The sequence below is a fragment of the Mirounga leonina genome, unplaced genomic scaffold (genome assembly GCF_011800145.1).
Source record: "Mirounga leonina isolate KUSES-001 unplaced genomic scaffold, KU_Mleo_1.0 Mir_91, whole genome shotgun sequence".
In the NCBI taxonomy this organism is placed as follows: Eukaryota; Metazoa; Chordata; class Mammalia; order Carnivora; family Phocidae; genus Mirounga; species Mirounga leonina.
Window position 1 is genome coordinate 28170450 of NW_023270839.1, and position 26580 is coordinate 28197029.

The following is a 26580-nucleotide window of genomic DNA, read 5'->3' on the forward strand; positions in this document are numbered from 1 at the left end:
TATATGAACTGAAAGTACAAACAGGAAAATTTTGAATGAGTTAAAAAGAATGATGAACAGTGGGGTCTGGAAGAGACTCCACAAACTTTAAACCTTTAAAATTTCTTAAAATGAGGTGCCTGGGTGGCTCAGTTGGTTGGGCATGTGACTCTTGATTTTGGTTCAGGTTGTGATCTTGGTGTCATGGGATTGAGCCCCACATCGGGCTCTGCACTGCTCACTTGGGCGTGGAAGCTGCTTGAGATTCTCTCTCTCCCTCTCCCTCTACTCCTCCAACCCCCCAACCCGCTCTCTCTCAAAATTAAAATCTTTTGAAATATTTACCACAATGTGTTTCTAAAATTTCCCTGAACTTTATTTGCATGCTTCCTGACAGTATACTAAGTTGAATGGCCTCTGAGTGGCTTTAGGACATTTCTTCCTAAAGGCTTTTATTTTTTTTTTCCCAAGTCTTTTTTTTTTATCCCTAATGATTAATAGGCATTGCCTTTTATGTCTCACTTATCACACACAACTTATAAACTTTATTGCCAAGAATATTGATGAAAGTATATTTTATGCTAGACCGTAATTACTAGTGGAAAAAGAATGAAAAAAGAGGCAAAATTCCAGTGTAGTAGAGTGGAAAAGACTTAAGCTTTAACTCAGATTTGAATCCTGAGTCTTCTGACAGTGAGACCTTGGGCAAGCTCTTCAAGCTTCCTTTTCTTTCATTATAGAATAGATCCATACTCTCCACGGTATGGCTTTAAGTATTAAATAACATGCAAATTGTTTACACTGTGTGGCACATTCATATTAGGCATTCATGTGTTCTCTTCCTCCTCCCAGGGTCCAAGTTTAAAACACATATCTCACCAACTATACTTCCACAATAAAAATTTTAGAAAGGACATCTTTCTCATAATGATCCATGATGGAGTAGCACGGGCTGATTCCAATGCATATATAATTTTAGGAATTGAAAAAGAATTCCTACTGTGATGAAAAGCTGTCTTCCCATCTAGACTGACACTGTATTCCTAGGTCTTGTAGACCGTATGGAGTGTCAAATACCGAAATTTCAACAGTGACCACCTCTGTAAAGTGATAGCTCAAAGGATGAACAGAGAAAGGGACTTTCATATTGACTTTACATCATTAAATAGTGTGAAAAAATCTGATAATGGACATGTATTGCATGAATCTTTTAAGTTTGAAAAAGAATCACTGCTTCATTCACAAAACTAATTAGCGAAGGGTGGGAATCCTTAGAATGAGGACTTGAAAGAGAAATGTTTTCCTTTCCTTCATTCTGGGAATGACAAAGACCTGGTGGGGGAAAATGGCAGGGGGGAATCTTTTTTTTTTTTAAGATTTTTATTTGAGAGAGAGCAGGAGTGTGGGGGTGGGGTGGGCAAGTAGGAGAGGAAGAGGGAGAAGCAGGCTCCCCGCTGAGCAGGGTGCCTGACATGGGGCTTGATCCCAGGACCCTGGGATCGCGACCTGTGAAGGCAGATGCTTAACCGACTGAGCCACCCAGGGGCCCCAAAAAGGAGTCTTCTTTTGGATGCCTTCTATTCAGTCCCATTTCATCACTTACTCTCATCTGATAAGAAAATTTCCAAAGACTTTCTGCAAGTTGTTTGTGACCTGGAGTTTTTTAATTTTTTCTTAAAGATTTATCTATCTTGTGGGGCACCTGGATGGCTCAGTCGGTTAAGCGTCTACCTTCAGCTCGGGTAATGATACCGCAGTATCCCTCTCCCTCTATCCCTCCCCTCCTGCACACACACACACACACACACACACACACACACACACTTTCTCTCTCAAATAAAATCTTACAAAAAAAATTAAATACCCAGAAACATGGAAAGCCATGTACTAGAAATAATTCTAGAAAGGTTACAGTGAGGTATCCACATAAAAAGATACCTGCATACAACATACATCACTAATTTTTGGATTACTGGAGAGGTCAAAGAAACAACATTTAATTTTAAAAAAGGCATTTTGAGGGGCGCCTGGTTGGCTCATTTGTTAAGCATCTGCCTTCGGCTCGGGTCATGATCCCAGGGTCCTGGGTTCGAGCCCTGTATCGGGCTCCCTGCTCAGTGGGAAGCCTGCTTCTCCCTCTCCCACTCCCCCTGCTTGTTTCTCTCTCTCTCTCGCTGTGTCTCTCTCTGTCAAATAAATAAATAAAATCTTAAAAAAAAAAAAAAAGATACACATATTGGGATACTTATTCCAAGGATCAGATGACAGAATTTAAGCAGGCATATTATCAATACTCTCACCCCATTTTCTCAATCACACAGACCCCAGAAAGTTTAGAGAATTCCTGGAGTCAGTCCTATCAGATACTATTAGAGCTAGGACTACAATCGCAATGTTCTGGGTCCTAATGGAATTAGGACTGAAAATTCCATGGCCTGAAAATTAAGAATAAATCTTCATAAATTTGTTCCATTGACAACTTTTTTTTTTTAAGCTTTATGGAATATGAAGAGCCTTTTCTCTCTTAGCTGGTATTTTAAAGATTTGAGAGAGAGCAAACACATGTGTACAAGTGGGGGGAGGAGCAGAGGGAGAGAATCCTCAAGCTGAGCACGGAGCCTGATGAGGGGCTCAATTTCACCACCCATGAGATCCTGACCTGAGCCACATGAAATCATGAACTGAGCCAAAACCAAGAGTCAGATGCTTAACCAACTGAACCACCCAGGTGCCCCATTCATATTTTAAAAGAAATTTATAAGAGTCTTCTTGTTGGCCACCCCACAACCACATACTCATCACTCATCTGATTTCCCTTGAATAGTCATCCATTAGTTGGGTTCCAAAATAAAGACTTTCCAGTCTCCCAAATTCCAGAGCACTCACCTGGTCCTTGACTCCCAGGTCTCCTGGTGTGGCCTACTTGAGTGGTACGTATTCTCTAACCTGCACCTGCAAATTTGTACCAGCATGCCCAGTATCTGTGCCTTATTATCTGATCTGCTGTTGTCCACTGTCCCCGCACAAACATCTAAAACCACTCTTCTAAGGGGGATGGATGGAGGGCTTTTGATGCATTCAGTCAAGTTCCCTTCCTTAAGGGCTTTCCTACCTGGCAAATGCCTTCCTTCCATTGTGATCCTGAGCAAGAAAGTGATAAATTTTTGGGCACCTGGGTGGCTCAGCTGGTTAAGTGTCTGCCTTTGGCTCAGGTCATGATCTCTGGGTCCTGGGACCGAGCATTGGGCTCTTTGCTCAGCAGGGAGTCTGCCTCTCTCTCTCCCTCTCACCCTCCTCCCTGCTTGTTCTCTCCCTCCCAAATAAATAAATAAATAATCTTAAAAAAAAATGATAAATTTCTTTGGGGAAGAGGCTCAAGACATCTTCCCTCTCTTCTTGTCTGCTGTAAAGCTAGAATGGAAACTGTCTGATGGCTACCAGAAATCAATCACATGAATGTCTCATCTAAAAATAAAAGCCAAATACACATTTCTTTGTTTTTTTGCATATATTTACAATATAAATACTAATTTGTTTTCAAAGTACATATTCTTTTTAACAATTTGCAAAAGTTATGTAGCTTGGGACAGCAATTTAATGTAAAGCCTCTGTAGTAGTAATTAAGGAAAAATAGAACTGTTTTGGGGATAAGGAGTTCTAAAAGGAGTATGAATGGGCATAATGATATGAACTTGCAAAGGGAATGTGAAGCAGCTTAGTCCACATTGCACTGCCAAAACAGCATGTTAAAGGACTAGTATGTGAAACAGCAACCTGGATGGGGTAAAAACTAGAGCTGGGAGATATAAAAAGTACACATGCTTGCATAGTGCGTTAATCTTAAAGAAGCTCCACATTTCATTCTCATTTTCAATAAATTAAATGAATAGTACTTAAAACACATCACACAAAATTAAAGACTTGTGCATATATTTTGGATTTCAACATTAATGTCAAAAATACATAGTATGATTTTACATAGGATTTGTGCTACATTAGAACACTAGAGACAAACATCACTTGAGTATTAAGGAAAACATTAAATATTAAATAACTGAGAAATAAAATGTGTAAACACTAATCTAACTGGGGGGGGAGGGAGGGAGGGGATTTGCTATTGCAACACGTCCAATGAAGTGGTTTCAACAGTACAAAAAGGATTATTAGGACATGAGTGTTTCCAGTCTACTTGGAATATGTGGATCTCATTTCAGGAATCCTTTAATAAAAACTGGTCCAGGATAACAGGAGAGGATCCACTCTCCTGGTTTTTAATTGGTACACTCCATTCTACGCTAATTTTTACTTTCAAACTTGGGTACTGAGCAAATACTTTAAATAGTCACTCCTTATCAACATCTTGGTGAAAACTGAGGGTTTGTTGGCGATTCAGTGTAAGATTTGAGTTCATATGCAGCACCGCTATCAACTTCCATTGACTTTCTTGAGAACAGGAGCCGTACATCTCTATGGAGGTAGATCTTTCCAGATTTAGAGCTCTGGAACCTATACAAACAAGCAAACAGAAAGATGCAACATTTCAGGGACTGAGTCTTTAAAACAAACAAACTTGAATAATTTAATTTTGAAAGCAGGAAGAATTAGTCTTTTTTCTTTTCTTTTTTTTAAAGATTTTAATTATTTATGTGACACAGAGAGACACAGCGAGAGAGGGAACACAAGCAGGGGGAGTGGGAGAGGGAGAAGCAGGCTTCCTGCCGAGCAGGGAGCCCGATGCGGGGCTTGATCCCAGGACCCTGAGATCATGACCTGAGCCGAAGGCAGTCGCTTAACCAACTGAGCCACCCAGGCACCCCAGGAAGAATTAGTCTTGCTACAATATTAAGAGTGACTCATCAACAAGATATTTATTTAGTTTTCTATTGCCAAAGTATGTGCTGCTAGTTAAGTGCTTCTCCCTTACTATTCCCTAAACAATCCATACTCCCTTTCCTTCTTCTAATTATCAGAGGTGTTTCTTTCTATAAAGCTTGTTTCACATACCATCCTACTTTTCATCCCTGACACCATAACACATGCACCTTCCTCACCTACAGTGTCAAGTTTCAGTTCACATCAGTCAATCATACTGCATTTGGGCTTTGCAGTCCTAGCATCTTCTAGTTCACATACCTTGCCCTCTCCCAACTTTTTTTTTTTTAAAGATTTTATTTATTTATTTGATAGAGAGAGACACAGCGAGAGAGGGAACACAAGCCGGGGGAGCGGGAGAGGGAGAAGCAGGCTTCCCGCTGAGCAGGGAGCCTGATGTGGGACTTGATTCCAGGACACTGGGATCATGACCTGAGCTGAAGGCAGATGCCTAATGACTGAGCCACCCAGGCCCCTTGCCCTCTCCCAATTTTGAGTACATTAAAATGGATTCCAAACTTGAAAAGTAACCCCAGAAAATAATACAGTACTGAGGAATTACTGCTATCATCAGCAATGGCTAGCTAAGTAAAGCCTAACCATCATTAAAAGACCAAAGTTTGCAGTGAAATGAAAATGGTTATCAAAACTGTGTGTGGAGGGCGCCTGGGTGGCTCAGTTGTTAAGTGTCTGTCTTCAGCTCAGGTCACGATCCCAGCGTCCTGGGATCGAGCCCAGCCATCAGGCTCCCTGCTCCGCGGGAAGCCTGCTTCTCCCTCTCCCACTCCCCCTGCTTGTGATCCCTCTCTCGCTGTGTTTCTCTCTGTCAAATAAATAAATAAAATCTTTAAAAAAAACAAACAAACAACTGTGTGTGGAACTGTGTTTATCTGGAGTCTTTTGTCATACAAATTATCTGGAAGATAATCAAACATACAAACATACTCTTTAGTGCTCTCTCTCTGGTTTTCCCTATGCATAGCAGAAATACTCTTTGGGTTTATGAATTTTACTCCTAAATAAGCTGAAAAATCTGGTGGTTGGATGTATGTGAGCTGACTGTCAGCTCACTGTTTCATTCTGTCTGAAGTTTTTTCACTTCTTAATCTGAAGGAGAAAACTGAGACCTTTAACAAGTATAATATACTCATACATATATGGTATACTTCCCAAAGAAGTTTCTTTACAGCATTTAAAGTATCTAATCACTATGTGGGGATTATAAAGGCTGGGGTAGTTGATGTTTACTTTAGTGAATGTTGGTTATGTATGGCTATGGTGGTGAAACTTCAAGAGGAATGGTATCAAATGGAAGTTTAGAGAGAGTTGAATCTTATCCCAAATTGGGCTGGGAGCTATCTTATAGTCGCTATTTCATTCCATTTCTCTTTTTAAAAGTCTTCCAAGTCTGTTTTCAGATTTTCATTCCACAATCTGCATAACATTTCCCATTAGGCTCATGACAGGTAGTGTAGAGTTGGGTTTAAAAACATTGAGCCAGTTCAACATGTCCTTAGGATTCAGAACACTAGGCAGAAAACCCCAAGGTAAGAATACCAATTAAGCAGTACTAGACTTTTTCTTTTTTTTTAAAGAAGAGGGTTGGATTTTTTTTTTTAAGATTTTATTTATTTATTTGATAGAGAGAGAGCACAAGTAGGCAGAGTGGCAGGCAGAGGGAGAGGGAGAAGCAGGCTCCTTGCTGAGCAGAGAGTCTGACATGGGGCTGGATCCCAGGACCCTGGGATCAGGACCTGAGCCAAAGGCAGACGTTAACCAACTGAGCCACCCAGGCGCTCCTGTACTAGACTTTTTCAAGTATGGGACTTGAGTGGCCAGCTCACTCTTTATTCACTCCAGACCACCACAAGCAGATCTATTGAAAGATAGCTGGTGGTCACCATCAGTAGCAGATTAGAGGTCTTCTGCCTGAGCCCTGGATGAGAGGTGCCTCCTTCTCATGAATAGCTACTTTTGGAGCAAGGAGTTAGGCTAAAATGAATAACTCTCACTGATGCGACTGAGAATTTACTATGAACAGCATCAGAAAATTACTAAGAACAAAGTTATAAGCAAAAGGTTATTCAGGGGTGCCTGGGTGGCTCAGTTGGTTAAGTGTCTGCCTTTGGCTCAGGTCATGAGGCCAGGGTCCTGGGATCGAGCCCCATGTCGGGCTCTCTGCAAAGCAGAGAGCCTGTTTCTTCCTCTCCCTCTGCTTGCTGCTCCCCCTGCTTGTGCTCTCCCTCTCTCTGTCAAATAAATAAATAAAATCTTTATTAAAAAAAAAAAAAAGGCTATTCAGCTCTCTCTTAACCAACTGATTTGCTCATTGCCTGAGAGCTACTGTAGGATTTCAGGGCAGAAAACATAGCCCTAGAATACTGGCAACTTGGACCTCAAGGGCAAACACTTTCTCACAACCTAGTGCTGTGATCTGGGTAGCAAAAGTTATAGGAAAAGGTATTTCTGATGGAATTACTAGATTTAAATTCTTTGAGAACAGAGATTTTCACACTGCTGTTTCCAGAAGCATGCCCGACACATAAATATTTGTTAAATGAATGAATGAAAGTTAAAAACTTCCCTGCCCAATACAGTAGCTACTAGCCACATGTGGCTATTGAGCACTTGAAATGTGGCTAGTTCAGATTGAGTTGTGCTGTTCCTGTAAATCTACACTTAATTTCAAATATTTAATACAGTAAAAGAATGTAAAATACCTCATTCATAATTTTTGTTGGATATATATTCAAACATTTGGGTATGTTGGGTTAAATAAAATACATTAATCTTTCCTGTTTCTTATTACTTTTTTTAATGTGGCTACTAGAAAATACAAAACCACATATGTGGTTGATTTTATAATTCTGTTGGTTTCAAATATGTGTTTCACTGCCCCAGATATGTCAGCATGTGATATAAACTATTTTACATTACATCACTATAAATGAAAACTCTAATTCGGGGCGCCTGGGTGGGTCAGTCGGTTAAGCGTCTGCCTTCGGCTCAGGTCATGATCCCAGGGTCCTGGGATGGAGCCCCGCATCGGGCTCCCTGCTCAGTGGGGAGCCTGCTTCTCCCTCTCCCTCTGCTGCACCCCTGCTTGGGTTCTCTCTCTCTCTGTCAAATAAATAAATAAAATCTTAAAAAGAAAGAAAGAAAGAAAGCTCTAATTCAACAAGTAACAATGACCGCAGTAAGATATGTCATGTGTTTTCTGCATCTTGGCATATGAAAAGTTTCCAAATTAAGCAAATTCCAAAGGACACTGGTCTAGTTAGAGTGACAGGTGTTAAACTAAGATTTTGAAGTTGTTCTTCCAAAGTAACATTTTCATATTTATTTGAAACATTACCTCAGATGTATGAGGTAGCGTAATAACCGTTCTTCTGTATGTCGGATGTTCTCTTTATTAACACTTCTCTTCATTTCTTGTTTAACAGGTACAGAAAAAGTTCTTTGTCGTAGGAATGTCTGATGATTGGCTGGCATATCTCGTAAGTCATATATCACAACAAACATCTTCACCACAGTCTTATTAGGATTAAATAAGGTCTGAAGAAACAACATAAAAATTATTCTTTAAAAAGTGATTTGTTGATTTGATGCAAAATGATTGTGCCAAAAATAAAATAGGTTTTTTTTTTTTTTTAAATAATAAGTTAATCCCAGTGGATATAATTCGGTTTTGGGAACTAAAGTTAATAACATTTTAAAAGTTTATGAAGTGATATTCAATATTTTTTTTTAAAAGTGGTTCAATTTTTTATTTCCCAATAATATAAAATCCTGTAACAAATCAAAATTTTTAGTCACAAATTTCATATTAGACAATACATAGCTTTTACTCTTTGTTCAGATTTTAAGAAATGCTTCCACTAAAGTAAGCGAAATACACGCTTATTGGATTAAAACATTCCAGTTAACTTATTTCAAACATTAGCTTTATTAAAGTGTGTCAACTGCAAAATACTGAGAATATTAATTTTCCTTACATTTTAATAGTGAATAAATAGAAAATTTTAAAAATAAAATAGCTAGGTAAAACTAGACTTTTTGGTATATATAGTTACATAAAATTAAAAATATGTTCTCAAAAAAGAGAAATTTCCTTATTTGGAAATTTTTCCAAGTTTAGAAAATAAAGTTCATTATTATTAGTTACAAAGTAGGCTGAATAATACTTCATGTTCCCCCAGTTGGATTCATTGCAAAAACTGTAGTGACACGAAACTTTTAAAAAATCATCAATATCATAATAGACCAAAATACGTATCCTTAGTGAAGACTAAATTAAATTCAATTGATACTTGGCTATTAATAATTGGAGGAATATGATTTTTTAAAATACTAATTTTTAAACAAGATCCCAAGTTGCTGATCTGACTTTAACCAAATTACCAACACATCAATAGGTAACTTGGTGCCCATGCTTTCAGAAGCTCATCCGTGGCACTGGACATCACTCACTGAATCAAAATGAGAAATATATCAATATTATGATCCAACTTTTTAAATCTAGTGAGTCTTAAGATTAAGGCTAATATATTCAACAACCACAACAACTAGCAAGCCGGGAGTTCAAACCATGTTTATCCATAATTAAACTATATAAGGAATGAAAGACATACCTAAATTTCAGATTCAAAATTAATCATTTTTAAAGTTGGCAGTCCTCAAACAAGAGGTATGAATATGCTGCCCCTTGGTTTATGCCTCATTATTATGACAACTGATAGCTAGCTTTCCAGTGACCCACTCTGTCACCTGAACTACGTAGCCAGAGGCAAGAGAACGAGAAGATTATCACTCGTTTTAGTTCAAGAAATCCATTTAACATAAAAGTCTTACTTTAATATGCAGTAATTATTCCTTGGTAAAATTTATATACACGTATATACTGCACTATATGCACACATATGTATTGCATAGTACTATGTTTCATCCCTGTGTGATAGGAAGTAAATGTACAGACTCCTTGCTGTATTCGAACACTGGTAATGAGTAAAAGTGGTCTGGTGAAACACTGATCACTTTAAGGCCAAAAGTCATAAGAAGACTTATTGAATTAGACCAGATCCTGAGTGTAAGGAACTTAGCTAGACTTCTTTCTTTTTTTAAATTTCAGCTTTATTGAGATATAACCAACAAATTTCAATTAGATACTTTTTAGTCTGCAAGAGCCAGCTTTATAATAGACTTCTGGGCCTGCAGGATTATGCTGGGTCTGACTTGGAGATGAACTCAATCGCAAACTGGTCTTGATATCAAATTACTCTTCTGAGAACACAAGACCAATGATGAATGATTGCTCTGGGCTAGAATTCTCCTGAGCCAAAACTAGATCAATACCTAGACCAAAAGAAAAGGATGCCTTCTCTGCCCTCATATCTGTCAGACTACACTTCTACTTTGTGTAACCATCTTAGATTAACTTAGAAATTATTATACTAGGGATAATATAATTCTGTTTTATAAGTTTTCCTGCCAAAGCAATACTAATATTTGAGGTCTCCTTTTAAATAGGTCAATCTCAGTCTGGCTATTATATTAAATAGAAGGAACTAGTGGGCGCCTGGGTGGCTCAGTTGATTAAGCGACTGCCTTCGGCTCAGGTCATGATCCCGGAGTCCCAGGATCGAGTCCCGCATCGGGCTCCCTGCTCAGCGAGGAGCCTGCTTCTCCCTCTGACCCTCCTCCCTCTCATGCTCTCTGTCTCTCATTCTGTCTCAAATAAATAAATAAAATCTTTAAAAAAAAAAAAAAGAAGGAACTAGTAATGTTAAGTTCTAATTACACTGAAAATAGCTCTATTTAAGTTATGTAAACTGTCATATACTATTTTTCTAAAGCATTCACCTTCATTAGATTATTTATGCTTTCCTTTTATGAAGGTCCCCACATGGCCATTCCTGGGGCAGAGCAGGGAAACTCCAAAAAAGCTGCAGCCCCACTGTTACTTACCAAAGTTGTTGCAGCAGCAGTAGCAGGAGAAAGGGCTAAGTTCTATATGTATGTGAGAGAATGATTATTGCAATTGTAGGCTATAAAACACATACCACTTGTATTGTTCCTGAAGGAGGTACTCGATAACCCCTTTTACCAAGGGACTCTAAAGTAATCACACCCTTGAAATAAAAGAAGACAAATTGAGTACAAACTGATGCACATGTATATAAAAGACTAAAAATAATAAACCATGTAATTACTAACATTTTAGAATTTTACATGTATGCCAAAATATTCCCATCAACAGATACATTCTGAGTATGGAACAGTGATGGTCCCACCCAAAAGGAAACAATTTACTGTTCTTCCTAGAGATGTTGCAATAAATAATATGTAACATTACACTGCTTGAAATTTCTGTTAAGATATACAATATAGAAGTAAGAGGCTCCTTAACTGAAAAGGAAATAAAGGGAGAAGATAGGACTATTCCCTTGTATCACACGGGAGGAGAGAAATGAGGAAGCAACCAATTTATTGTTCTTTGGACATACAAAAAGTCAGGCATGCAGAAAGATCTAAGTCTTAGCCAACAGTGAAGTTAATTCTTCAGCCAGTGAGTTAAATTAATATACGGATTTCTGACTAGAGACAGACCAGCATCATCAGAATCACCTGTAAACAACTTAGAAATGCACAATTTATGGTTCTCCCTAGACCTACCAAATCAAAGCTGTATTTTAAGATCCCCCAGATGATATCATATGTACATTTAAGTTTGAAAGTACCACTCTACTATATAAAGTAATTTTCTGAGAAGGGTGTTCTAATCACTACAGAAGCCCAAACAACGGCAAATAAGCATAAATTAAAACAAGGAAAGCTAGAATTGAATATGTGAAAGTTTCTAGATAAGCAAGATGACCAAATGACTACAGGTGGTAATTGTGATATTTAATTCTTAGATAGCTTTAAGAAAGGAAGGCTGAGGGCGCCTGGGTGGCTCAGATGGTTAAGCGTCTGCCTTCGGCTCAGGTCATGATCTCAGGGTCCTGGGATCGAGTCCCGCATCGGGCTCCCTGCTCCTTGGGAGCCTGCTTCTCCCTCTGCCTCTGTCTCTCATGAATAAATAAATAAAATTAAAAAAAAAAAAAAAGAAAGGAAGGCTGATTCATTTTACTGGGGTAACAGTTTTAAGTAGTTAAGTAGAATACTTGCATGCTCTACATTTCATATCCCATCATTTTATATTGTACATGCCAAAACATGTCAACCTTCAGTAAAAGTAAATATAAAACAGGACTGTCCCATCAAACATCTCTGTTATTTTTAAGACAGATCAGGATTGGAGGGTAAAAAAAAAAAAAGTGCACAAACGTAAAAGGGAGGGCCAGACTCTGCTATGTGAGTCAAGTGCCATCCTCAGACTATTAAATTAACACATTAATATTAGGAAATATTCATGGAAATGGTCACTGAAAGGGCATAGGTTGTTCTTGTCTAATCTGATTTACCACACGGTCATTTAAAGCATGAAAAAAAGCATATCAATAAACTGCATTCCTAACCAATGCAGTAATGAAGCTTTAACAATTTCTCTCTTACAATCTGCTTTACGTGAAAAAAAGCTATGGTATATAATACCCCTCTTCTTCCTAGTTCCAGAAAGAGAAAGTAAAATATACCCAAATAATAGCTACCTTTATAATCACATTGCTATAGGCAATACATTACTATTTTCCTTGTTACCTTCTCCTAAATACATATAAGAAAACTGGTGGGGCAAAAACTAGTATGAAGCCTATACTTATTTCCTTTAATACATAGAATTTTAATAGTTTTCAGAACATGGTAACAGTAACTAAATCAATTTATAAAGACAGTGTGTATATTTTTAAAACCTTATAGTTTATGCCAACACTTTACAACCATTTCTAAGCAATGTAAGATCAGTAGGGGCATTAGCAAATTAGGAATTTTAGATACAAATTGGGAAGTTATGTGGAATTTCATTAATATTATTAAATTTATTATTTGTTATATTTTAATAATATCATTATTTTAGTTGGTCAGCATATTAATGTATCTACCTATAAAAAATTATTGTATTTAAAATAAAGAAGAAAAATACATTTTCTTCTGGCATTTGAGGATGGAATAGAAAGGTTAAGATACACTAAGTTGGGTCAAAATCTCACAAAAACTCTTCAAATCATTCTGCTATAGAGAATATGCAATAAATAAAATTAAAAGAAGTTTATCTTAATTTGGTGAATTACAAATACAAAAAATAATATATGGTCCTGTTAATATGATGATAATTGAAGTCATACCTTGAATTTACCACTGGCATACATTCTTTAGGCCATTTTACCTGGTTCCACCATTCAATAGTTTCTAAACAGTGAAATATTGTTATGTAGCAGTTGGAGAACATTTTTACCACTGATACCCAAATTGGAGAGAGAGATTATGTGGTTTTGGGTTAATCTTTAAGGAATTATTTAGTGAAAAGTCTTGTACCATTTCTACACCACAAAGACAGAATTTTCTGTGCAAAATTTTACCTTTAGGAGTCATTTGTGTTATTTGTGATGAGAGATCCCAAGGTAAAAAGTAGGAATTTGGTGTCTCAGTTCTGCTGGTCTATGATATATACTATCTTAACAAAATGTGATCAATCCTTTGAAAATACACTAAACTACCAAAATGTAAATAAGATTCCCTGAAGAAACAAGATTAATTTTATTATAGTAGGAAAGATTTGTGGTCTAAGATTTGAATTAGGTCATTTACAAAAGGAACCCATTTCTAACAAATAAACTAAACTAGAAAAAATTTAATTACATAATGGAAAGTTTACTGAAGAGGATTCTGAGAGAAAAGTTAAGTCAGGGATTCTTAAAGGACAGCCTGCGAACTCAACCTGATTCATACCCTTTCCAATATCAAAAGCTATAATCATTTGTGTGTACTTTCTGGAGACAAAGTGACAAAACCCTTTATCTCTTAATCCTATGTGTTTTAGATGTCAACCAAAGTCAAAGATTAATGCTGGTCTGCTTTTTAAAAGCGAAGTTCAAATTCTCTCTTGCTTGTAAGTTTCAATCAAATATATTTGCTTGACCTGATTTCCAGCCATTTGCTCTTTTATCTTGTTTCTAAGTCATCCTAACAGTCATTGGGGACTTTGTACATTATGAAAGATTACAATATTGCAGACCTTACATTTCCATTCTGTAATTACTAAGCGCCAATAGAGTATGTGAAACAGATGAGACTTGTTATGTCCTAGTAAAGCAAAATAGATACCTTTTATAGTTCTATCTTAATATTGTAAGCACTCCAGAATGGTACATTTATTCTGATATTGAACTTACATCAGTTGTACTTCCCATGTTACTAGTTAGCCAATACTAGCAGTTATTTTTTCAAAATTATACTGGAAAAGTAGATAAATCTTTCCATGGTAAATGAATAACAGGTGGCTTTGTGATAACTGGACAGGTTTGTGAAGGAGTGGGTCTTTGTTTTAGATAATAATGTTGTGTATCTTTATGACTATGATCCACAAGTGTAAATATTTTTGGGGAAAGAACACTTGAGTAAGTGAGCAGACTCCACTATGTGGTTTGTTTGTTTGTTTGTTTTTTTAATCAAAGTATGAAGCACTGATCAGGCTCTTAAATAAAATTTTCAGGGACACCTGGGTGGCTCAGTCAGTTGAGCATCTGCCTTCGGCTCAGGTCATGGTCCCAGGGTCCTGGGATGAGCCCAGCGTTGGGCTCCCTACTCAGTATGGAGACTGCTTCTCTCTCTTCCTCTGCCCCTCCCCCTGCTCAGGCTCTCTCTCTTTCACTTGCTCTCTCTCAAATAAATAAAATCTTAAAAAAAAGAAAAAAAGAATTTCACCCTTAGAATGGAGTAAGGCTAAAATAACGTTTCTTGAGCAATAATGAATAGGCTCTATTTAGGTCCCCCAAGATGTATAATTTCCTTTCCTCTGTTGTTTCTCAATTGCACAGAATTCCCTTTTCACAACTTCTAGTCCTTGAAAATCTGTAAGTTCGGGGAGAGGGATATTAGGAGAGGAATCAATGGGGCCATGTGGTAAGCTAGGAAATTCAAGTAGCAAGGCCAGAGCTGTATATTTCTATAACTATAGCAATTTGTACTTCTCAAAATAAGACCTAACGTGAAAACACAGATCTAACTCCGTATTTGATACCACCACTGTAAACTTCTTATAGACTTGCACTGTTAGCCTCTTCTCCATCTTTGTCTTTTGTAAAGGGCTGATACTAAACATACACTAGGACCCAGTATCATTTTTGCAGTTGAAGGCTTATTTTATCCTCAAGTGATCAAAATTTTAAAAACGGGAAAGATGAGTCATAGGATCATAAGGCTCAAAACTGCTCTAAATTACCCTTGGCTATCTTACTCTACCCATTAGAATTTACATATGGAAACAGAAATAGCTAGGATTAGAAAACAACTCCAGGATTAGAAAAAAAAATGGTCTCAAAACAAACAGGAGAAAGGGGCTGAAAGGGTCTCACAGAAGACTTAATTCACCAAATCTTTACCTAAATCTTCCTGAGATGAGGATCACATGTGAAGGCAACACTTGTGGGACCAGGGTGCACAGTAAGCACTTGAGAATTTGTGTGAACTCAGCAAGATATGAAATTACAGTGTCACTAATCAAAGTTTTATCATCTTTTCAAATGAAATAGAAACAAATAAATTTTCACCAGATCCTCAAATGCAAAAGAGGAAATTCGTTGTTAGAGCTAGCTGGAAAAGAAGTTGTGAGGTAACATGTTGTTATTTTAGTCTGTATTCATTCTTTAGTTTTCTCTTAGGAAATGCTTTGTTTTCAAGCATTGCCAGAAAGCAGTCTTAAATCTCTTTAAAGACATCTGTCATTAAATTGGTTGATTTTAGCAGACAAAGACAATTTTTAAAATACTTGCCATATAAGGAGAGGGAGCATTATCATCTGAAACACTGTAGAATGACACTTCAACCGGAAGAGTCAAATGTGTGGGGCAGAAAACACCGCTTGCCCCTACCTCGGCAGTAAAACCATCAACAATGCCAAGAGGATCTAACCGATAGTTTAAGACAGATTCCTGGAAGACAAAATAATTTTTAAGAAATAAATTTTAGAAGTTGACACACATTCATTTTTTTTTTTTCCATTTAAAGAAATACATTATTATGCTTTCTGGCACTAGAAAAATGGTTGCTACTCAAATGGAATCCAACAATACATTAAAAAAAAATCATTCACCACAATCAAGTGGATTTATTCCAGGGATGCAAGGGTGGTTCAATGTTTGCAAATCAATTAATGTGATACGTAACTTCAATAAGAGAAAAGATAAAAATCATATGATCATTTCCATAGACACAGAAAAACATCCATTCATGATAAAAGCCCTCAACAAAGCAGGATTAGAGGAACATACCTCAACATAATAAAGGCTATCTATGAAAACCCCACAGTGAACACCATACTTAATGGGAAAAACTGAGAGTTTTTTCCCCCAAGGTCAGGAGCAAGACCAGGATGTCCACTTTCACACTTTTATTCAACATAGTACTAGAAGTCCTAGCCACGACAATTAGAAAACAAAAGGCATCTAAATTGGTAAGAAGAAGGAAAACTCTCTTGGCAGATAACTTACTATATAAAGAAAACACTAAAGACTCTACCAAAAAACTACTAGAACTTACAAATGAATTCAGTGAAATCTCAGCATACAAAATAAGTGTGCAGAAATCTGTTGCATTTCTATACACTAATAATGAAGCAGTAAAAAGAGAAATTATGAATACAATCGCATTTACAATTACACCAAAAATAGTAAGATACCTAGGAATAAGCCTAACCAAAGAGGTAAAAAAGACCTATACACTGAAACCTATAAAATACTGATGAAACTGAAGATGATAAAAGAAAATGGAAAGACATTCCATGCTCATGGATTAGAAGAATATTGTTAAAATGTCTATACTACCCAAAGCAATCTACACATTTAATGCAATCCCTATCAAAATACTAACAGCATTTTTCACCAGAACTAGAAAAAAAAAAAACCCTAAAATTTATATGGAACCTCAGAAGACCCTGAATAACCAAAGCAATTTTGAAAAAGAAAAGCAAAGCTGGAGGTATCACAATTCCGGACTTCAAGTTATATTACAAAGCTATAGTAATCAAAACAGTATGGTACTGGTACAAAAATAGACACAATAGGGCGCCTGGGTGGCTCAGTTGGTTGGGCGACTGCCTTTGGCTCAGGTCGTGATCCTGGAGTCCCTGGATCGAGTCCCACATCAGGCTCCCTGCTCGGCGGAGAGTCTGCTTCTCCCTCTGACCCTCCCGACCCTCCCCCCTCTCATGCTCTCTCTCTCTCAGTCTCTCTCTCAAATAAATAAATAAAATCTTTAAAAAAAAAAAAAAAAGAAAAATAGACACAATAGATAAATGGAACAGAATAGAAAACCCAGAAATGAACCACAACTATATGGTCCATTAATCTTCAACAAAGCAGGAAAGACTATCCAATGGGAAAAAGACAGTCTCTTCAACAAATGGTGTTGGGAAAATAAGTCAACCACATGCAAAAGAATGAAACTGGACTGCTTTCTTACATCACATACAAAAATAAATTCAAAGTGGATTAAAGACTTAAATGTGAGGCCTGAAGCCATAAAAATTCTAGAAGAGAGCACAGGCAGTAATATCTCTGACATCAGCCATGACAATTTTTCTAGATATGTCTCCTGAGGCAAGGGTACTAAAAGGAAAAATAAACTATTGGGACTACCTCAAAATAGAAGTTTCTGCACAATAAAGAAAACAATCAACAAAACCAAAAGGCAACCTACGGAATGGGAGAAGATATTTGCAAATGACACATCAAATAAAGGGCTTGTATCCAAGATCTATAAAGAATTGATACAACCCAACACCCCCCCCAAAAAAAACAAATAATCCAATCAAGAAATGGGCAAAAGACATGAACAGACATTTCTCCAAAGAAGACATATAGATGGCCAACAGACACATGAAAAAATGCTCAACATCATTCATCATCAGGGAAATGCAAATCAAAATTACAATGAGAGATAACCTCACACCTGTCAGAATGGCTAAAATCAAAAACATAAGCAACAACAAGTGTTGGCAAAAATGTGGAGAAAAAGGAACCCTCATGCACTAATGGTGAGAATGCAAACTGGTGAAGCCACTGGGGAAAACAGTATGGAGGTTCCTCAAAAACTTAAAAATAGAACTACCCTATGATCCAGTAATCACACTACTGGGTATTTACACAAAAAATAAAAAAAACACTAATTCAAAGGAATACATACACCCCTATGATTACAGCAGCATTATTTACAATAGCTAAATTATGGAAACAGCCCAAGTGTCCATCAATAGATGAATGGATAAAGATGGTGGGTGTGAGGGGTACCTGGGTGGCTCAGTCATTTAAGCATCTGCCTTAGGCTCAGGTCATGATCCAGGGGTCCTGGGATCGAGCCCCACATTGGGCTCCCTGCTCAGTGGGGAGCCTGCTTCTCCCTCTTCCTCTCTTGTATCCCACTTGTGTGCTCACTCTCTAATAAATAAATCTTGAAAATGAAATGTCGGGGTGTGTGTATACAATGGAATATTATTCAGCCAAATAAATGAAATTTTGCCATTTGCAACAACATGGAGCTAAAGAATATAATGCCAAGCAAAATCAGAGAAAGAGAAATACCATATGATTTCACTCAAATGTGGAATTCAAGAAAGAAACCAAGCAAAGGAAAGAGAGAGAGAGACAAACTAAGAAACAGACTCTCAACTATAGAGAACAAACTGATGGTTACCAGAGAGGTGGTGGGTTCGGGGATGGGTGAAATAGGTGATAGGAATTAAGGAGTAGGAGTGCACTTGTCGTTAATGAGCACAGGAAGATGTATGGAATTGTTTAATCATTATATTATATACCTGAAACTAATATAATGCTGTATGCCTCCTACACTGGAATTAAAATCAAATTAAATAGGGGCTCCTGGGGGGCTCAGTCTGTTAAACATCTGACTCTTGAGCTCAGCTCAGGTCTTGATCTCAGGGTCATGAGTTCAAGCCCTGCATTGGGCTCCATGCTGGGTATGAAACTTACTTTATTTTTTTATTTATTTTTATTTATTTGAGAGAGAGACAGAGAGAGAGCACATGAGCAGGGGGAGGGGCAGAGAGAGAAGCAGACTCCCCGCTGAGCAGAGAGCCCAACGCAGGGCTCTATCCCAGGACCCTGAGATCATGACCTAAACCGAAGGCAGCTGCTTAACCGACTGAGCCACCCAGTTGCCCCTGAAACCTAATAATGACAGGTAAAACCTAAAAAAAAAAAAAAAAAAAAAAAAAAGGTTGCTACCATTTCCATGTCCTTATTTCAGATATTTATCTGACCTGCCATCAACCTGTCCCCCATCAATCTTCTACCATTGTTATGAAGTTTGGCCTACTCTCACTATTCCAACTCACACTTAACTATCCTTAAATTTCACTGTTAGTTAAACCTAATTGTTTAATATGTTATTCTCATCTCTGTAAATAAAAATATGTTCTACCAGAGAAAGTATAATATCAGAAATTTTCTTACTCTTCACAGAGCCTATCTAGAAGTACAAGCCACAGAGAAGCACTTTAAATCCTATTAACAGGTCATAAGCAAAGAGAAAGCCAAGCACCTTTAACTTCAAATGAAAAATAATTCCTTCTTTAAAAAATAATGTTATATGTGACATATGTTTTATAGTTTAATTTTTAACAATGGAGAAAAACTTAAATGGGTGTCTTGGTGGTGCACTTAGTTAAGCTTCCATCTCTTAGTTCCAGCTCAGGTTATGGTCTCATGGTTGTGAGATTGAGCCCCACGTTAAATCTGCTTGAGATTTCCTATCCCTCCGTTCATGTACTCTGTCTCAAATAAATAAATAAATCTTTTTTTTTTTTTAAAGCACAGAAATACAAATAGTAGAGAAGTTCCTTATTCACTTCTTTCAAGCTCACTTGCTGAAAATCATTTTTAACAATTTAGTGCTATCTTGCTAGGTATGAAAAACATTTTAAACTTTTCACAGCTCTCTTTTATATACACATATCATATGTATATACATCTAGCATGAAATGTGAGTACCACTTCTTTGATTCAGTAGTTGTCTGAAAAGGAACACTGGAAGCCATAACGAGCCTAATAGTCTATATACTGTACAGTTCAAACTCTGACATTAGCAATTCTGAAATTCCCAATTAAAAAGCCAAGAACAAAAGACCTATGTTATAACCAACCTTCTAATCTCCCTCCTGCCCTGCAATCAATCCAATGCATATTCTGTTGATTTGACCACTCAGTCTCATGGTCCCAACACTCTCCCCCACCACCATTAACCTAGCTCAGACCCTCAGACTTCTCCTCTGAACAAGTACATCTTCTAATTAAGTCCTTCCAGCTCTAGTGTATCCTCTATATTACCGGCAGAGTTGTTTTTCTTAAACAAACAAACAAACAAACAAACAAAAAACTTATTATATCATCCACCAGACAAGAAACTTTATGCTTCCTGCTGTCTATTAGATAAAGTCAAATCTTCCTAACATGGCAGATAAGTCCCACCCTAAGTTTCTTGACTCATCTCTCCCCACTTGCACAGAGTCTCATGCCCCAAGTGTAGCTGATGCTTTCCAACACCATGATGTTCTTTTACTACTTTCAGAAATGTAGTTCCCTGTCTAGAATCCCTTCCCACTCCTCATGCAAATTTACTTGACAAATTCCTACTTATCTTTTGTAACTAAGCTCAAGTGACAGTTCCTCAGTAAAGCTTTCCTCAGTTCCTTTAACACAGAATGGATATAGGAGGACTGAGGTCATTTCTTTTACAATGATAATTACTTGAGTTTATACATTACTTACATATTCAGTTGACTGTAATACCTGTAAGGCAGGAACCTTATCATCTAGCTTTATATTCCTAGCATACAGCATAACACATGGTAGGTACTCAAAAATGTTTCCTAAATAAAATAAATCTAGGGGCGCCTGGGCGGCTCAGTCGGTTAAGCGTCTGCCTTCGGCTCAGGTCATGATCCCAGGGTCCTGGGATCGAGCCCTGCATCGGGTGCCCTGCTTGGCAGGGAGCCTGCTTCTCCCTCTCCCTCTGCCTGCCAATCTGCCTACTTGCGCTCTCTATCTCTCTGTCAAATAAATAAATAAAATCTTTAAAAAAATAAAATAAATAAAAAAATAAAATAAATCTAAAGATGGATAACATTTTCAGAGGAAGACACATAAAAAATTCTTATGGATAAGGCCAATGACCTATATTAGTTTCTGACTTTATTCAGCTCTTTATGACTTTAATATATTAGCATGCATTCTAGGCCCTCCTCAGTACAAAACAAGAAAAGGAACTAAAGGTATGGATTATAAAGTAAGAAATAAAACAAGAAATAAAAAAACAAGAAATAAAAAAATCCATAATAAGGAAACTGAGCAAGGTCATAGGCAATTACACACACACACACATAATCATTTGTATTTTAATATACAGCAATGAAGGACTGAAAACTAAAAACCTTTTTTCAAATTTTTTTTTAAAGATTTTACTTATTTATTTATTTGACAGGGAGAGAGAGAGAGAGAGAGACAGTGAAAGCGGGAACACAAGCAGGGAAGTGGGAGAGGGAGAAGCAGGCTTCCCGCGGAGCAGGGAGCCGGAAGCAGTACTCGATCCCAGGACCCTGGGATTGTGACCTGAGCTGAAGGCAGACACTTAAAGACTGAGCCACCCAGGCACCCCTAAAAACATTAAAAAAAATTTTTTTTTTTTTTTAGAGAGTGGGAAAGAGAGCATGCACCAGGGAGAGGGAGGTGGCAGAGGGAGAAGAGAATCTTAAGCAGGCTACGTGCTGAGTGTGGAGCCCCACACGGGTCTCAATCCCACAACCCTCGAGACCACCACCCGAGCCGAAATCAAGAGTTAGACAATCAACTGACTACACCACCCAGGAACCCTGAAAATTATAAACCTTTTAAGTATAATTTATAATATCACCTAAAAACATGGATTAGATATAAATCTACAAAAATATGCTTAAGATTTGCATGCTGAAAACTACAAAACATCGATGAAAAAAATAAAATAGCTAAATGAATGCAGAGATATACTATATTCGGATATCAAAAGATTAATGTTCTGGGGCACCTGGCTGGCTTAGCTGGTAGAACATGTGACTCAACCTCAGCATTGTAAGTTTGAGTCCACTTGGATGTAGAGATTACTTAAAAATAAAATCTTAAAAAAAAATTTAATATTCTTAAGATACCAATTTTCCACATATTGATCTATATCAATGCAATCCAAACAAAATCTCAGTATTCTGTTTTGTAGAAATAGATAAGCTAACTCTAATAGGATATTCATGTTCATAAAAATGAAACACTTGACTATAAACTTCATACCATATATAAATATTAACTCAAAATGGATCACAGAACTAAATGCAAGCTCTAAAACAATAAAATGCCTAGAAAAAAAGTTTCATGACTTTGGATCAGGCAAGTAGTTCTCAACCAGGGACATGTATCAATGTTTAGAGAAATTTTTTACTGCTACAACTAGAGGGAGGGACAGACAGTAGTATGGGACTCTAATGGTTAGAGGCCAAAGATTTTGCTAAATATCCTACAATGCATGAAACAGATCCCATAACAAAGAATTATCTGGTTCACATATCAATAGTGCCAAGGTTGAGAAGCCTTGGGTTAGGAAAAGATTTTTCAGATACAACATCAAAATCAAGATCCATAAAATAAAATAATAAATTGGACATAATCGGGGAGCCTGGGTGGCTCAGTCAGTTAAGCGTCTGCCTTTGGCCCAGGTCATGATATCCACAGCAGCTTTATTTTTTAATCTTTATTTTATTTTATTTTATTTTTTTAGAGAAAGAGTGCACCAGTGGGTGGCGGGGGAGGGGGAGGAGGCGGAGGGGCAGAGGAAAAGGGCGAGAGAGAATCTTAAGCAGGATCCACACGGGGCTCAATCTCATGACTCTGAGATCATGATCTGAGCTGAAATCAAGAATCAGATGCTTAGGGGTGCCTGGGTGGTTCAGTCACTAAGCGTCTGCCTTTGGCTCAGGTCATGATCCCAGGGTCCTGGGATCGAGCCCCGCATCACGCTCCCTGCTTGGTGGAGAGCCTGCTTCTCCCTCTCCCGCTCCCCCTGCTTGTGTTTCCTCCCTCACTGTGTCTCTCTCTGTCAAATACATAAATAAAATCTTAAAAAAAAAAAAAAAGAATCAGATGCTTAACCAACTGAGCCACCCAGGCACCCCTCACAGCAGCTTTATTTGTAATAGCCCCAAACTGGAAACAACCCAAAGGTCTAGAATCAGGTGAGTGAATAAACAAATTGTGCTATATCCATATCATGGCAATAAAAAGGAATAAACTCTTGATACCCAGGACAGCTATAAATTAAAAAGGACCTAGAAGAACTTCTCTGTATTTTTCAAACTGAAGTCAAGTGAAAGTGTATGCATATCTGCACAAATACATTCCAGTGCACTGATCATTTAACCATCTTCCCTTTCCTAAGATTTTCACATATCATATGCTTTTTTCCCCCTCACAAATTTTCTTGTAATACAAAGGTTGCAGAACATCTGACACTCACAGTGGCCTTATGCAATTTTAAAATAATGACAGAGAATAGAGTTCAACATCTCTGAAGTGATACCTTGAAAGTGACATAGAAATCAATTTACCATAAGTCTTTTCATTTTAAAACTTTGAAAGATAGCCTAAAAATTAAAATTTAGTTTTAAAGACAGCATACTGTTAACATATTAAACCACCACAATTCCAATGAAGCTATTTAAATTAAAACTACAAATTTTAAATTATTTTCCCATAAAAAAACTCACCAATTAAATCACTTTTAAAACCCATTTACAGGTTTCATGTTTAAGGTTGTTTTTCTTTTTTTATTGATGTGTAGTTGGCGTACAGTATTATATTAGTTTCAGGTGCACAGCGATTTAATGTTCAAGGTTGTTTTCTAATTAAGGATAACCAATCCCATAATACATTTGATCCCAAGTAGAAATATTCTTATTAAATAAAATAGCACATTTTTGGAGACCTTTACCCATTCAATTTTTTAAAAATAATCTTATAATAGATTTAGATTTATAACAAAGTTGCAAATAGAGTTCAAAGAACCATTTGATTTTGAAAATCAACCTCCTTGATCATGAAGGGGCTGCTATCAGCCCACCTCCTCCTTCCTGGGTCTCAGAGCCAGTACTACCATGTAAGGTGTGGTTAAGTCTCTTTTTTGGCTAGATTAATGGACTCCTCACTGCACTTTATCTAACTCCTCCATCTTCCCTACAAAGTACCCAGTTCTAGGATGTCACTACCAACAACTCTAACTTCACTTCTTACAAAAAGGAAGAGGAAAAGGAAAAAAGATGGAATACTACATCAAAAACTAATGATGTAATGTATGGTGATTAACATAACAATAATAAAAAAGAAAAAAAAAGGAAAGGAAAAAAGAAAAGGAAAGAAGATGATTTCAAGGATTTGAAAAATACAATCCATTTCTTTATTTCCCTTTCACAAACAAATGACATAAATAACACATCTCCTAGATCTAGGTTAAGAAATGTCGGCTCTGAAAATAATTTTTTCTAAGATTTTATTTATTTGACAGAGAGAGACACAGCGAGAGAGGGAATACAAGCAGGGGGAGTGGAAGAGGAAGAAGCAGGCCTAAGCAGGCCTCCCCCCAAGCAGGGAGCCCGGTGCGGGGCTCAATCCCAGGATCCTGGGATCATGACCTGAGCTGAAGGCAGATGCTTAACGACTGAGCCACCCAGGCACCCCTTAAAATAATTTTTAAAAACATTACCTCAAAATTTCCTAAGAGACTAAGACTTGTTATAGGTGGAGCACTAGAACTCAGAAATGGTTTTTCATGAATATCTGGATCATCTTCAATGTTTAAACACGGTCGAGGACTATTAAAAAGAAAATCAGCAAATGAACACATTAAGCACAATATTTTCTAATTTACTTTTTGTACAAAATTAAATCAGGAGAATTTGATCAATTTTAATTTTACTTAAACTATAAGATAAAAAATTAATCCTAACAAATTTTAAGATATGGAATATCTAGTTTAAAATCCTGATTCGATTTTATGGTCTTTGCTATAATATTTGACAAAAAATAAAAGTAATATCCTAGAAAGTTTCAAGATAGAACCTAATATATCACATAGTGGCATCTATGAGAAATATATAATGCAGCCTTCTCTATCAGTCTTAATCGTCAGTTAAAAATGCAAATACAAAGGCAAAATTATGTGACTAAAGAAAATAATGAGAGTATTATTTGTCAACATGGAACACATTTCCAAGGCTTTTTTGCAAAGAAGTGTAAGGTGAAGGAGGAGATGAATGACCAGAAATATTCAAACTTACTTAAGTGTTTAAAACCAATGTGTTTATTATGATGACCCATATATAGTAGCTACTCAAGCTACTCATTGTCTTTCTCCTTTCTTCATAATAACTGTGTGTGAAATATTTAAAATAAACAACTAGAAAATAATACTCCTGTTAAAGTTGTAATTTTTAGAGTAAACATTTATTGCACAAGACTAGAAATTAATGTAATATTATTTCACATACACAAACAAATTTTAAAATAAATACCTTCTAGATGATAAGCTTTTCAGATGCAGTAATGAAGAATCCAAATCAAAGCAACCTGATTGTGTCTTTCTTTGAGGAACCTAAGATCAAAATAATCATTTGTGATATTTAAAAACACTAATTTTTTCTTGAATTGATAGAACACTTTTCAAATGAAAGCTAAGCATATACAGCAAATAATAAAACTTCTCCCAAAACAGCTTACTTACAATAATGCTCTTTATTACATACTGTTCTTATGTTCTCATTTTATTAACTGGTAGGAAAAAACAGATAATTAATAAAAGCACTTTTACTAGGTTTTGACTTTTTAAGAAGCAGTATTTGTTTTCTAAAACCAAATCTTACATGGAATCCTAATATATAAAAAGACTTTTACCTTTTAACTTTATTATATATAGTTGACCCTTGAACAACACAGGGATTATGGGGCACTGACCACCCCCAACCCTCTGCAGTTGAAAATTCACATATAAGTTTTGGTTCCCCCAAAACTTAACTACGAATTGCCTACTATTGACTGGAAGCCTTACCATTAATATAAATAGCTGATTAACACATATTTTGTATGTTATATGTGTTATATACTGTATTATATTCTTAAAGTAAAGCTAAAGAACATGTTACTAAGAAAATCACAAGGAAGAGAAAATATATTTACAGTAAAAAAAAAAAAAAAAAAGAAAGAAACCCACATGTAAGTGAACCCAGGCAGTTCAAACCAGTGTTGTTCAAGGGTCAACTGTACTTCAGTATTTTGTGGGGGTAATAAAAGATTGATAGCTTTAAAATAAAAAGAAACAAAAAAGAAATAGTGATGGGAGCCTGGGGTCCTGCCAGGTCTACTGCTCCTTAGTCCATCCCCACCCCACTGTACGATTCCAAGAACCCTGGAGCTTCACAGAGAACAGGATTGAAAAATACTGCTCTGCATGTTCCATCACCATTGTATACCACATTATATTTAAGACACC

The 26580-nt window shown here is 36.8% G+C and overlaps 1 protein-coding gene across 6 annotated transcripts in view; it reads right to left on the bottom strand.

The window, feature by feature from the left end:
* Positions 1-3477: 3477 nt before the first annotated feature.
* The window catches only part of FAM214A (family with sequence similarity 214 member A), a 97859-nt gene continuing 74756 nt past the window's right edge, over positions 3478-26580 (bottom strand). For 5 of the 6 annotated variants that reach the window (XM_034993771.1, XM_034993772.1, XM_034993770.1 and 2 more), the window contains 6 exons: positions 25607-25686; positions 24799-24907; positions 15780-15938; positions 10911-10979; positions 8207-8406; positions 3478-4485 (listed from right to left, as the gene is read on the bottom strand). In XM_034993771.1, the coding sequence (XP_034849662.1) occupies positions 4332-4485; positions 8207-8406; positions 10911-10979; positions 15780-15938; positions 24799-24907; positions 25607-25686 (771 nt within the window). In that variant the 3' untranslated portion in view covers positions 3478-4331. Of the gene's footprint in view, positions 4486-8206; positions 8407-10815; positions 10980-15779; positions 15939-24798; positions 24908-25606; positions 25687-26580 lie in introns of all 6 variants that reach the window. The other variant, XR_004677247.1, reaches the window with a different exon arrangement.